This window comes from Botrytis deweyae, assembly GCF_014898535.1.
Source record: "Botrytis deweyae strain B1 chromosome Unknown BDEW_028, whole genome shotgun sequence".
NCBI classification, from domain to species: domain Eukaryota; kingdom Fungi; phylum Ascomycota; class Leotiomycetes; order Helotiales; family Sclerotiniaceae; genus Botrytis; species Botrytis deweyae.
Genome location: NW_024066235.1, coordinates 261,049 through 275,572, shown reverse-complemented (window position 1 = coordinate 275,572; position 14,524 = coordinate 261,049). Strand labels below are relative to the sequence as shown.

The 14,524-nt window shown below is 44.0% G+C and overlaps 3 protein-coding genes across 3 annotated transcripts; 2 read left to right on the top strand and 1 right to left on the bottom strand.

The window, feature by feature from the left end:
* Positions 1-212: 212 nt before the first annotated feature.
* Positions 213-6,447, top strand: EAE98_009473 (uncharacterized protein; the record flags this gene model as incomplete). The annotated part of the gene is given in 6 exon segments (XM_038957094.1): positions 213-767; positions 828-1,451; positions 1,508-4,944; positions 4,959-5,038; positions 5,065-6,291; positions 6,347-6,447. The coding sequence occupies 6 exon segments, from the start codon at positions 213-215 to the stop codon at positions 6,445-6,447; spliced, it is 6,024 nt and encodes a 2,007-aa protein (XP_038806567.1).
* A 1,659-nt stretch (positions 6,448-8,106) lies between these two features.
* On the bottom strand, positions 8,107-12,289 carry EAE98_009472 (uncharacterized protein; the record flags this gene model as incomplete). The annotated part of the gene is made up of 11 exons (XM_038957093.1): positions 8,107-9,064; positions 9,115-9,328; positions 9,378-9,789; positions 9,837-9,947; positions 9,997-10,136; positions 10,185-10,435; positions 10,482-10,898; positions 10,952-11,547; positions 11,592-11,718; positions 11,777-12,051; positions 12,269-12,289. 11 exons carry the CDS (start codon positions 12,287-12,289, stop codon positions 8,107-8,109), a joined length of 3,522 nt encoding a protein of 1,173 aa, XP_038806566.1.
* A 241-nt stretch (positions 12,290-12,530) lies between these two features.
* Positions 12,531-14,460, top strand: EAE98_009471 (uncharacterized protein). The gene is made up of 3 exons (XM_038957092.1): positions 12,531-12,998; positions 13,051-13,541; positions 13,599-14,460. Exons 1-3 carry the CDS (start codon positions 12,794-12,796, stop codon positions 14,304-14,306), a joined length of 1,404 nt encoding a protein of 467 aa, XP_038806565.1. The 5' UTR covers positions 12,531-12,793; the 3' UTR covers positions 14,307-14,460.
* The last annotated feature ends 64 nt before the right edge of the window (positions 14,461-14,524 follow it).

Genomic DNA, 14,524 nt, shown 5'->3' with positions numbered 1-14,524 from the left:
TCGCGGAGGAACACTTTTCCCAATGGAATCACCGGAACTCCTGTAAACTCAGACTCCCCTCTTATCACCGTCTTTTCACTCTGGAGTCCCCTTTTGCAAACAGAGTACTCACTTGACTAACTCGCACCCTACCCTCTAATATAATCTCCCCTCCTGAAATATCACTCCATTCTCTTCTCCTCCCGTAAAGAAACTATACCCATCCATAAATCATGGCCCAAACACACCAAATCTTCCTCTTTGGAGATGTACACGTTGACAAGCTCTCCGCTCTCAAAACACTTTTCTCTCACTCTAAGACTCACCCACAGCTGAGAGACTTCCTAAGATCTGCCTGTGATGTCATACAATGCCAGCTTTCCACCTTTCTGCCAGAAGAACGAGGAGTGTTTGGGCATTTCGACGATCTTCTTGAGTTGGGCGAGCGATATGCCAAAGAAGAGTTCCCAGATGAGATGATTGGCTATGTTCTCATCACCACCATACAAGTTGGTGACTTGCTCTTTCACAAATTGACCAAAAACAACAACAATACACATTCTCTCGGTCTTTGCATCGGTCTTCTTGCAGCTTCAGTGGCAGCAGCAGTGAGTGATACAAGTAAAATTGCCAAGTTAGGCACTGAAATCATAGCAATAAGTCTGCGACTAGGTGTTGCTGTACGCCGGCGATCGCGATGTATCGAAGACACGCACAGATCATGGGGCTGTATATTGTTTGGTCTTGAGTTTTGGGACCTACAGAAGAAATTGGAGGAGTTTAACAAGGTAAGCCAAAATTTTGAGTTTCAGGCTGGAAACAACGATACTGATCTTTGGTCTTTGTAGAATTTCCCAAAGCCAAGATGGGCATACGCAGGCGTATCCACAAAATCGTGGACTACAGTCTTCGGGCCTCCATCTACACTGCAAAATTTATGCCCCGCAATTGACGTACCGCATAAATTACTCACCTCAGCCAATGCGGTTCACGCTCCGCATCTCGTACAGCTAGATATCTCCTTTATTCTTGGAGATTCGCCTGTTCTCGGCTACGCAATCCCACACACATCATTACTCGTCTCAGTAAGCACTGGCTTGCCATATCCAGCAGTATCGCTACGCGAACTTCTCCACGCGATTGTGGATGATATAGCACATAAACCGATGTGCATCGACAAGACAGTCGAGGGCCTTGCTTCAATTGTCAGTCCTGATAGGGATTCGGAAATCACATTAACGACTCTGGGACCGTGTAGTCATACGGGGATGGTGCAGAAGATATTATCATCTTTTTTCTCCACCGTTCACATAAGCGCTCACATCGGGTCTCATGAAGGTTCAGACACCACAAACTCACGTGGTAGATCGAGTGATATTGCCGTGATCGGGATGTCCGGGCGCTTTCCATTGGCGGAAGATGTGGAAGAATTCTGGAAGGTGCTACAAGCCGGACATGCATTACACGAAACGGTAATTTTTCTCCTACACGCACGCAATACTCATAGAAACAAATACTTACTCAACAGATTCCTCCCTCTCGCTTCTCCATCTCCGACTTCCATGACCCCACCGGCGAAACCAAAAACTCCCTCTTGACCACTCACGGCGTCTTCCTCCGCCACCCCGGCCTCTTCGACAACAAACTTTTCAACGTCTCCCCCAAAGAAGCCCTCCAGATGGATCCCCTGCAACGACTCCTCCTCCTCTGCACCTACGAAGCCCTTGAAAAAGCAGGGTATGCGCGCAACTCCAGCGCTTCTACTCATCCCTCTAGAACCGGCACATATTTTGGCCAAACCGTCGATGACTGGAAAGATATCAATGCCCAGATGGGAATCGATACTCATTACCTGCCCTCTCTCGACCGGGCATTTCATCCCGGCCGAGTAGCGCATTATTTTAAATGGGGCGGAGGCTTTTACAGTGTTGATACGGCCTGTTCGTCTAGTTTGACCTGTGCACATCTCGCGTGCGAAGCTCTCAATAATCGTGAACTCGACATGGCAACTGTAGCTGGGGGATCACTACTCGGAGCCCCAGAAATGTTTTCCGGATTAGGCAAAGGTGGATTTTTATCTGCGACTGGCGGGTGCAAGACTTTCCACGATGATGCGGATGGGTATTGTCGGGGCGAAGCGCTCGGCGTTGTGGTCTTGAAAAGGTTGGAAGATGCAGCGAGAGAGAATGATAACATTCTTGCTGTGATTAAGGGAACAGAAAGAAACTCGAATGCAGGCGCGGCCTCGATAACGTATCCAGGGCAAGAGGCGCAGGAAACATTGTTTGGGAGGCTGTTGAGAAAGGCCAGCGTGGATCCACATGATGTAGGGTTTGTGGAAATGCATGGGACAGGGACGCAGGCCGGGGATAATGTCGAGACTAATTCGGTAAGGAACGTGTTTGCGCAGAATCGGGGCAGGGATAATCCGCTGTACATTGGGGCTGTGAAGGCGATTATCGGGCATAGTGAAGCAGCGGCGGGAATTGCTTCACTCATTAAATCATTGTTGATTTTGAGGGAAGGAAGTATCCCAACGCAGCCGGAGTGGCCCTTCAAGCTTAATCACAATTTTCCTGACCTGGAAGCATCGAATATTGTTATTGCAGACGGCAAGGGCCGACTGGTTCCAAGACCAAATGGTGACGGCAAGAGAAGAATCGTGGTTAATTCTTTTGATGCTGCAGGAGGTAACACTAGTCTCCTAATCGAAGACGCACCTCGAAGGGTGTCGAAAAGCCCTGATCCACGATCCCATCACGTCATCACAGTTTCTGCTCGTACCTTAACCTCTCACGCAGCAAACAAGAAGCGCCTACTACAGTACCTAAAGATGAACCCAGATACTACGATAGCTGATTTGGCTTATACAACAACTGCTCGTCGCGAACATGAGCTCTACCGAGTAGCATTTGTATGCGAGTACATTAGCGAACTAACGAAGCAACTTGATTCAAGCACAGAGCCAGAACTACCACCAAAGTCCGGCTCATCACTTATATTCGTATTCACAGGACAAAGCGTGCAATACACTGGAATGGGCAGAATACTATATGAGACTTCACCAAGATTCAAGCAAACTCTCGATACGTACCAATCTCTCTGCGACAGTCAAGATCTTGCTTCCTTTATTGACATCATACGCGGAACGCAAGATGTGAAAAATGCGACAGCTGCTCAACTTCAACTAGCTATTGTCGCGTTAGAGGTTGCTTTGGCCCATTACTGGGAGTCTCTAGGCCTCAAACCACGCTTGGTAATCGGACATAGTCTTGGCGAGTACGCCGCGTTGTGCATTGCTGGGGTGTTATCCATCAGCGATACCCTGTTTCTAGTCAACAAGCGGGCCACGTTGATGGAGAAGCAGTGTGGACCTGGAACTTCGGCTATGCTAGCTATTGCATTGCCGAAAGACAAAGTCTCAGAGGTTCTGAAGACTCGGCTATTTTGTGAAATTTCCTGTTTGAATGGCCCTTCTAGCACGGTTGTAAGTGGACCAACGGAGGAGATACAATCGCTTCGAATTGAGCTTAAGGAGAAGAAAGTTCAATCCTCACTTCTTCCAACTGGATTCGGATTTCATTCTCAGGCAATGGATCCTATTCTTGATGATTTCGAGGTGGCATCGAAGAGAGCACACTTCATGACACCTAAAATCCCGGTCGCTTCAACCTTGACTGGTGATGTGATTACTTCTGAAGGAGTATTCAATGCCACTTATCTGCGACGGCAAATTCGTGAACCAGTCGCATTCATGAAAGCCGTGCGAACATGTGAATCAGAGGCATTTATCAGCAACAGCGATGTCATTCTCGAAACAGGTCCACATCCAGTGTGTATCGGACTTATCACACAGAGTCTATCAGATGCACAACCAACTTGTCTCCCGTCACTACATCGCAGCAAAGATAATTGGAAAACAATTTCAGAGGCTATCGCTGCTGCACATGTTGCCAAGCTTCCTGTACTTTGGCATGAGTTCCACGCCGATCATCTCAATAGCGTCAGACTATTAGATTTACCCACATATGCGCTCGACTTGAAGGACTACTGGGTACCATATCGAGCGCAATTGCCAGCAGCTCCTCAAACCCAAGCTAAACCTACTCTCTCAACAACATGTCTGCAGAAATTAGAATCTCTAAGTATCAATAACACTCACGTATCAGCTATCTTCACATCTCAGGTCTCCGAGCCAAATCTCTACAAAGCCATTCGCGGCCACGTTGTAGATGACGTTGCAATCTGTCCCGCTAGCGTGTTCTGCGATATGGCATATACAGCGTCGAAATTCGTTCTCGAGCAAGCTGGTATCAAAGCAGATTTAGCTAATCTGGAACTGGTTGATCTTAATATGACGCAAGCGCTTGTTGTTCATTCGAAAGATACGGAACAAATAGTTCATGTTTCTGCCGATCTTGACTCCACGCAAAAGGTCATCTCTATTACTTTTAGCTCCGTTGAAAACTCGAGCAGTATGGCAGAACATGGTACATGTCGTGTTGTTGTCAACGAAGGAAATGTTGTTCAGGAAGCGGAATGGTCACGGATGCAACGGCTGGTCGAAAGTAGGGTTGGCAGCTTAGAGAACTCCAAAACCGCACACCACATAACTAAACCCCTGATCTACAAGCTCTTCTCAACCCTAGTCGATTACGATAGATCTTACCACGCATTATCAGAAATCTCTATAGAAGAAAACTTCGAGGATGCCGCAGCCACTATGGTTCTTAAACAGGATCCAGACCTAGGCTCATTCACGCACAGTCCATACATTGTAGATGCACTCGTACATCTCGCAGGACTGTTGCTAAATGTCAATCCCGCAAAACCAAAAACAGACCTGTATATTGCTGGAAATATTGGACGCATGAGCATCATGGGCGATTTGTCAAAAAATCAACAGTGCACAGCCTATGCAACGATTCGAGAGCGAACCGGCAAAGGCGTTTGCCTGTATGACGTGTATGTCTTTGCAGACACGAACCTCGTGGCGATAAGCACCGATATCAAATTCCAGCGATTAAGCAGAGAGAACTGGGGTTGAGCTGCCCGCCGCGTTCTTCTCGAATTTTCCCACTGTAGTAGAAGCGAAGGGGGAACTTGGCAGTGTCTCTGAGACTATATCAATATCACCTTCAAAGTCAACGGCCAAACAGGAACAACGACAGAATCTAACAGCTAAGCGTCAAAGATCATCCAGCCAGACGCAAGCTCAGAATAACAAGAAATTAAAAAACACATCTGAGACTTCTCAGAGTACTGCTTTATTCAAGATCGTCGCAGCAGAATTAGGAATAGATATCACCGAGTTGACACCTAGTACTGAATTTGCTGAGATAGGAGTTGATTCCATGCTCAGCATCAAAATCCTCTCAATCTTCAAAAAGCAATCGGGAACCGAACTCCCAGCGGCATTCTTCAACAGCAATTCCACCATCACCTCAGCACGAGAAGAACTCGACGGATCCCCCTCCCCCCAAACATATCACACCGCCACCTCCGAATCTCAACCCAAACTCCCCAAATCCCGCGTAATCCTCATCCAAGGCAAATCCCACTCCAAAGCCACCCCCCTTTTCCTCGCTACCGACGGCTCCGGCGCCGTAACACCCTACATTCACTTCCCCGCTCTCCCTCACGGTCGCAAGATCTACGCCCTGGAATCGCCATTCCTAGAAAAGCCAGACGAATACACTCTTTCCATCCAAGAGATGGCCGACATCTTCATCACCGCCATGCGCACCATCCAACCCCACGGCCCATATTTAATCGGCGGGTGGTCCGCAGGCGGAATCTACGCATACGAAATTGCACATCGCTTAGCCATGGTCGGGGAGACGATCACCGGGCTCGTGATAATAGATACACGTATCAATGTCTCTGTTCCTATGGCAGATGTAACCATGGAATTTATCGAGCGTTTCGGGATATTCACCGGTGTGGGGCGCGGAAACCTATTGTCGGGATTATCGGTGCAGCAGAAACAACATCTGACATCCACCGTTCGCGCTCTCTGTAAATACGATGCAGTGCCTTTTCCGGCTGGGAGGGCACCGCGCAAAACGCATATTATTTGGGCGAGTAAGGGGCTGAATGACAGTGCGAATCCGGGGGAGAGGAACGACCAGGTTACGGGAAAGGCGGCAATGAGGCCGGGGAGCGGGGGGAAGAATATGAGCGAGATGGAGTTGGGGGATTTTGAGGAGGAATTTAAGAGTTGGTTTTTTGGGAAGAGGAGCGATTTTGGGACGAATGGGTGGGAAGAGTTATTGCTGAAGGGGGATGTTAAGGTTCATAAGGTTGATGCTGGTGAGTTGCTGGTTGGGTTGTTTGAATTTTGAAATATGCTAACGTTTCGGTTTAGATCATTTTTCCATGGTTGTGCCGCCCTGTGTGAAGGAGTTGGGTTCGGTGTTGTTGGAGAGCATTGAAGATTTTGCGAGAATTGAGGCGGAGGAAGAATAGAGTAGGTTGGTGGTATTATCTTTATATATAGAATTCTAGGAGAGAATAGATTCGCAGTTAGATTTAGATATTTGTCTGGTCGTGTTAAAAAGAATACACACACATATATACATAGACATATCTGATATTCGATCATCTGAATCCTGGTGTCAGCACCTTGCCGCCCCTCCCCCCACTTAACACGAAAAGAGATGGTCAAGCTTGAAACAATCAGGCCAATTAGCTGTTTTAGGTCTCGAAATCCGCCCAGTGTATCAACGATCAAGATTGTTGGCTTCAAATTCCTATTCTGCAAGATATCCTTCAAGGCCCCGGATAGTGCTACCACCAGTGGTTGCACGGACTCATGGGACACCGAAGAGGGAAAGCACAATTTCACACCAAAAAGAGCGATTTTAATAATTCAATCAAAATTAAAATTATAACTGAATTTATTTGAAATTTCAATGAAGAGTTTTTAAGCATAAAGATTTCATTCAGAAAAATTTTTGAATCAAAATAATGAAAATTGAAATCTTGATAATAGAATATAGAATTCCCCACCAAAAATTTTGGTGGGAAAGCGCACTATTTGTATTTTGAGCTCAAATCGCATTTTTTTCGAATTACTTTCAAAAGAGATATTATTTAATACTTAAAGAATAATATATTTCGATTTCAAAAACATTCAATAATACATTGAATTTTAATTAAATTATTAAAATAGCTCTTTTTGGTATGAAATTGTGCTTTCCTGTCACGCTGTCCCGTGAGTCCGTGCACCCACTGGTGTACCCAGGCATTGACGTCTTCCAACAACCACTCTCCAGTTTTCTCATATCGTTTTTGTAAATGCGAGAGAAGAGCAGGTATTACAAAGAGAAGAGAAGAAAATAAAAGGAAATTATACTATGAAGACAGAAGTAATGAAGCCGTGAGTAGGAGGTACATTGAAACTCGTTTTCATCAAGATAATATATGATTCGATTCCTATGCTTGAGTTTGAGAAGAGACGTCGTCCCAGATTGATTGAATCATTGATTCGTTAACATCCTATATCAGTCTAAGACTATGTAGGATGACTAAAGACTATGATATGAATCTCTCCCATACTGACGGAAAATACTAAAGTACAAGCTCGATTTGTTATTTGATTTGATATGATATGTGTTATAGAGAAGAATATCTAGAGATTGTGGATCAAAGAGGTTTGGGTGTTGACGGTTGGATGGAACGGACCAGAGAGTGAGGAATAAAGGGAATAAAAGAAGACAACAGGAAGGGGGACAAGTGAGGGTACATAAAGAATGGTTGTGGAGCGGAGAGGGGTGGAAGTCAGATGGTGCTCGGGCAACTTAATAGGATAGCCTCGGTAAATAAAGAGATTCATTTCACTGTAGTGTATCCACTCTATCAACAAAGGGTATAGGGACAATAATTCTTGGGTTAACCAGTATATGTCATCACACAGTACACTCATTACTTCAACATATAAAATCTCTTTCTTCAATCTTTCAAATAAACTTTTTTTCTTCATTCAATCTATTTATTTACTATAATGAGTCACCTTCCTTCTACATCCTTCTTTTACTCTCCGCCTCCCCCCTCTTCCATAATACTTAATCCAAGTCATTCAACCATCAAGACCAAGGCACGCCCTCCCCTTCATCTCGTATCACCTCACCGTAATGGACTTCCTTTACCCGGCGTCCACCCACTACCTCCTCCTCCAAAGCTAGAAAAACCACTCCCATTTACAGTCCCACCCCCCCCAGAGCCAAACGGTAACGTTCCAAGTGGCTTTCGAACCGGTGTACTTGGTCCCTTCAAGCTTACACCACCATCGTCGTTACCATTTGCCGGTGGAGTATTGGTTCTACTAATATCCCTCCCCTCTCTTTCTCTCTCTCTTGCTCTCTCTTTCCTAGCATTGAAACTGGGTGGTCTAAAATTGCACGCTTGTCCTTGTCTGTAAACTTCAATCAACAATTCCTCCACTAACATCCCTCCAACTTCTTCTGACGCAGTCCATTCTTCCCATTTTTTCCATAATCTCAACGCGGTTCTTGCATCTTCAATACTATCATGCGTCTCGACTTGAATATCTTCTCTGAATAAATACCATGCCAAGAACGCCAATCCCAATTTTCTCTGTTTGGATGGTATAAAGAAAAGATCAGCTGTATCAATGACATGTGATTTTGGTATCTGTATATTAATGACTCTAAAGTCTGTTTTGAGTCCATGACCAACAAATTTACATCCAAGATTTAATAGAATCCAGAGTTTCTTGTAAGCAATCTTGAGAGAAACGAGATTGTGTTTCGTTCTTTGTGGATCGAGGTCACCAGGACTAATACCCGAATAAGACGTCAAGTAGTCGATAATCGGATCTTTGCAATTGATGTAATCATCAATAAATGGATATCCTTCATCATCACCTGAGCCTCGAACAACAGAGACACGTGCTAGAGCGTGTGCAATAGGCCGGATAGTTTGTCTTTCGCCTTCGGAGTTGACTTCTATTTCGGGTTGACGAATTGAGACGAATTCAGTATCGAGAGCTATGAGAGTTCCTTCGGTTGGCATCTCACGATCTGGGGAGAGAGGTTTGTGAGTTTTATTAATGACGCGCGTACTTAAGGTCTGTTAGCACTTGTAAGAGGTTGAAAAGAGAGTAGAACAAACTTTTCATCGGCAAATAAAAGAGAAGTGTCTAAATTGTCCTTCCACGAATTGTCAATCCTATTGTTCGTTTCCTTCACTTGATAAGTGATAACGGATGGTAATTTCCAGCTCGAGTTAAAAGATAAAGCATCTTCTTTTGGTATCGGAGTAACTAGGAAATCATTAAAGAGATGCCATTGACTTTCTGCTGGTGGAGTTGGCGCAGAATGAGCAACTATGATATATTAGTACATGCAAAAGCAAAAGAGGAGTATGAATTTCACCATTTATTAAAGATACCAAATGAGGTTTCTCATTTTGCCCAACATCAATTTCCGCAGCGAAACCAACTAGAGAATAAACAGTAATGTTGTGAGCACCACGTGCTATGTGAAGTCTCAAATCTTCGCCTTGATAACAGTAGATTTGACCCATGTTAATGATAGTTCCTATCTCTTCTGGCAAACAACCTGGCGTTTCCCAAAACTGTTTTGATTCAGGAGTTGTAAGATTTGCATTGAGCATAAGAACTGGTGGTGAGGTATGGATGGTCTTTTTCGTCTGTAAAGTTTGATATTTTCTACAAGTCCCACACCATCCGCGATTTGTTGTTTCTCGTTCAATGCTTGCTTTTAAAATTTCACAAAATGATTTCTTAGGCATTGATGGTGACTTGCCATTTCGATTATATGGTTTCTGGCATATTTAGCATGATTCAAATGCTGTTGAAGTACTGAACTTACAGGTGGGGTTTGCGGATAAGTTAGTTCAACAGAAGAGGATCCTCCTGGTCGTGTATGCTCACTTTTACAAAAGACACACCTGATATTCATTGTAACGGGCATAGAAAAAACCTAAATGATCAGCAATAATCTTGACGAAAGTATCAGATCAGGTACTAACACGCTCAAATATGTTCGACCCACTAGGAACGCTTTTGAATTCTTGTGGAATCCTAATAAGAAGAAATTGATTCAATGACTGAAGTAAAGTAGAGATTGAAACTCCACGTGATTCTTCCTCCAATAAGTGCATACTCTTAGCTATCAAAATATCAGCAGTGTATAGATGATTTTCAAGAGGTTACTCACCCTCTGGAATGTGGCTAAATGTCTTTAGTAGGTTCGTCGCTTGACATACAGTCCCCGCTGCTTTTTCCAACATATCAAACAAGAAACCCATTTCGCACAACAAACACATATCATTAACACAACCCGTCGCAGTGTGTTTCAAAGCAAAATTTCGAATGAGAATTGTAAATCTCATTATTTGCAACAAGGAATTAGCATATGAATTCGAGATGTGAGTCTCGAGCCCCGAATATGGAGTCTTATTGTAGTATCTACCCAACATTAGCCAATGCTTCAGAAAGGGGAATTGGTACATACCCAAAATCAAAATCATCGACTCCAAACTTGCTATACTTAATCTCAACATTCATGTAGAAAGCACTGTTACCTGCTTGTAAAGTAGGGAGCTCTTTATCCCTAATGATCTCGGCAATTTCATTAATACCACGTTCAGGAGTTGCATCATTAACGCCTTCTCTAGCCCTTTCACTCAAGAATTTTGGCGTTTGTATACTTGGTTGCGTCCTCTCGGCCGTTCTCCTACTCTCTATCTGATTTCTTCTAACATCCTTCCTTGCGTTTTTGCCACAAATCATCCCATCTCCAACTTTAGGATTTATAATCCAATTTGGGTCCACCTTGACAGGCGGAGCACCGACTTCGAAAATGAGATGACTCGGCCATGCAGATAACAGATTTTCTCGGTAATATGGCATACCGACTGAATTCAATGGACTGTTTGATGTTCAATTAGCAAGACCAAAAAGTGGTGAGTTTCCCACACTTACGTATCGTCGCGCCATTCGATAGGTCCAGTTCCGGATTTATCCTCCGGATCCGCAAACTCAATAGGACTGCTGAGCTCGGCAAATCGAATATTGCCTCGCGAGCCCCAAATATGTACACTGTTTTCCATATCTGATAAAGCAATAGCGTTTCCTGTAGCTGCAATCTCTAGAGATCTCAACGTGGTTAAAACATTTGCTTGTCTGACGTTGCTCGAATTCGGGTTGATCAAATCAACTATATGAATTTGACCCTGTTGCGAAACAATATAACAGGTAGTCAACATTCGCGGGTGCATTCTCACAAACGCTGCTCCTGGAGGAAAGGGAATAGGAGGTAAAGTCGACAGCGTCCTAAGATTAAGCACCATGACAAAAGTATCAAGCCTGTATGATGATCCTTGATGTGGTATTGAATATCCGCAAGTGAGTAGATAGTCACTTTGCACATCCATATCGTTGATGAGTGCTGTGTGAGCCTGCCAAGTCTTGGTCACGGTGTAGGTGTAAGGATCGAGTATACAAACGGACCCCGTCGGTGTGGCTGCACAAATGGACCGGCTCCTTTTCATGATCTTATAGTGATTGTTCGTAGGTACCTAGAAGTTTAGAAAGTATTCCTCATATTCGCGGAGTACTATACCTGTTTCGTGATAACCCCTTTGTCCACATCAATTATAAACATCTGGTCCTGGATCCCCGCAACTAGTATCTCTGATGTCCCCCTCGAAGTGTAACTCATACATCGTAAGTCCTTCATATCTTCGTGCCTATATCCGCGAAAGTATCAGTCCTGATCTGCAAAGCTTCCCTGGGGGAGTGTCGTACGTAATGTGCCATATGTGTAAGCCCCTCCTTGATGCCATATGAACGCTTCTTCCTCCCACTGAAATAACTCCTTTATCATGGAACAGAAATTGACGAATTGGATCTTGACCGGCCCTGTAGGATGTATATCCTATGCCTTCGAGACCATAGAAACTTTTAACGCGTCCCAGTTCATCCCCAATCCAAAATAACTCTTGAGATGAATCGAATGCTCTCGCAGGAGCTTGTGTAGGATCTGGATGCACACCCGAAGGCGGCAACTGAAATCTAGTGACCTTTTTAAGATGTTTAGCAATCTGTCGTATAGAGAGTTGAGCTTCATAGGCAATTTGACTTTGATTAGAGCAAGCCATGATAGCTAACTCAGTGCCGTGGAATAACAATGCTGAGGGCATGGGATAAACAAGGCTGAGAAACAACATAAACATAGCATGTTATAACGAGATAAAGTTTAGAACCCATTTTGTGACGATAAAGGAAAGTAGAACTCACTTCCTCCCAATCACCATCCATTTTGGACAAAATTACCATTACCAATCCATGGTTGTGTATATAAAATATATTATCGAGTTCCAAAATGTGAAGGTTAAGGATGTTGATGGGGTGGAGTCCTTTCATTATTCTGCCATGCCACTTTCACCCTATTTGGTTTTAGTCAGACGTACAGGGTATTTACCGCCCAAGAGGAGCTCCATTAGAATCCCACAGCATCAAAACCTCCAAATACCGAATTCCGCAAACATACAGAAATGAAGCGCCAAAGCCCATTCATAGCTGAGACGCGCCCAATGTCAATGTTCAAACACCAGGGAGTCATAAATGTAGGTTTATATTTGGCATTTCCTTTTATTCATCTCAAAGTACCATTTCAGATGAACATACAAAGTTATCAATTGATTTATTTGGCATTATTTTTGTTTCGTTGTTTCTCGTGAAATCCATTCAATAAAGCTGGTTGGAAGTACCCCTCCCTAGGTCCATTAACCCATCAACCCAACTCTTCAACAGCTCTTCAATATGAATTTCTATGATGGCGCATTCCTGGTATTAATATCAGCATGTGGTCTTCTTACATGGCGACAATATCAAACAAAAGAAGAGTCCACAGAAGATAGGAAAAACAATGATGATACTGCCCCTCTAGCAAAGGCAGAAGCAAGTCGCTTCACCAAATTATTCCTTACTGTCTATTGTCTTGTGATGGCATCAGATTGGCTTCAAGGTACTGTATATCCCTTGATTAGATAGTCATCACATTACTGACATTCAAATAGGTCCCTACGTTTACAGTCTTTACAAAGATCAATTTGGACTGGATGAGAAAATCGTAGCATTACTCTTCACCACTGGCTTTCTATCTGGTGGCATATCAGGATACTTTGTCGGATCATTCGCAGATAAATATGGTCGCAAATCAGCATGTCTCGTCTTCTGTCTTACCTATTCGCTTTCGTGTTTTTCAACCATCTTTCCTAGCACTCCGATACTGTTTGTTGGACGAATCTTTGGAGGTTTAAGTACAAGCTTGATGTTTAGCGCTTTTGAAAGTTGGATGGTTACGGAATATCATAAAAGGAATATACAAAAAGCTGGGATGAGTCTGAATAGTTTGTTTGGAGTCATGTCTACTTTAAATAGTGTCATGGCTATTTTGTCAGGTGTTTTTAGCGAATGGTTGGTTCAGATTACAGATGATAGAAGAATGCCATTTATGGCTTCTGCATGTCTTTTGGGAATTTCTGCATATATCATTACTATATATTGGGTAAGATCTTCCATTTCTAGAGAAGTCTCTGTCCCTAGCTAATCATATTTTCAATAGACCGAAAACTATGGCGATAGTGCAACCAAAGCCCCAAAGTCCACCTCTGGCACCTCCGAAACGTCCCCAACCTCACCCAACGCTAATGCTCCCTCGCGCACCTCCAAATCTCCCCCTCCCACAACCTCAGCCCTCAGTTTAATCTTCACCAACCCACGAATCTTCACTCTCGGTCTCGCCTCCTGTTTCTTCGAAGGCAGCATGTACCTCTTCGTCTTCTTCTGGACCCCCTTCCTCAAATCCACCCAACCATCTCCCTCCTCCCCACCCCTCCCTCTCGGCATGATCTTCGCCTCCTTCATGTCCTCAGTCATGCTCGGCTCCCTCACCTTCACCCAACTCTCTTCCACCTTCCCCTCGCTAACCCAAACCCGTCTCCTCACCATCATCTTCGCCCTCTCCTCCATCTCCCTCCTCTTTCCCCTCCTCACCGAAAATCAACACTACACCTTCTACGCCTTCTGCACCTTCGAAGCAATGGTCGGTATGTATTTCCCATCCGTCGGATCCCTCAAGGGGAAATGGATCGAAGATGGTGTGCGAGCCCGAATCTATGGCGCACTGAGAGTTCCATTGAATATCTTCGTCGTGGTTAGTCTAGCGCTAGTGAGAGAAGGAGAAGAGTATCGACGCGGAGTGTTTTTGGTATGTGGTGGTTTGCTGGTGGCGATTAGTGGAATTTTTTATAGATTTGTGAGGGAGAGTTAGTCGTTTGATTTGATGACGTTAGATATTAAATATCTAATGAGGGAGGTCACTTGTTCACTTAAATATATTAGCTCCTGGGTACTTAGATATACCTTAAGGGAAAAAGCCCAGTATGTTTTGCGGTTCAGATATAATTTATACTTTATGAATAACCTCAAAATTATAAATCTATATAATCATTATAGATTTTATATCACTATTTCGATATCACATCTATA

Bases quoted from the DNA above. Each gene is read 5' to 3' on its own strand.
- EAE98_009471 (XM_038957092.1), top strand. From the start codon at position 12,794: ATGAATTTCTATGATGGCGCATTCCTGGTATTAATATCAGCATGTGGT. The intron at 12,999-13,050 runs GTACTGTATATC...ACATTCAAATAG, and splicing joins GGCATCAGATTGGCTTCAAG to GTCCCTACGTTTACAGTCTT. The intron at 13,542-13,598 runs GTAAGATCTTCC...TATTTTCAATAG, and splicing joins ATATCATTACTATATATTGG to ACCGAAAACTATGGCGATAG.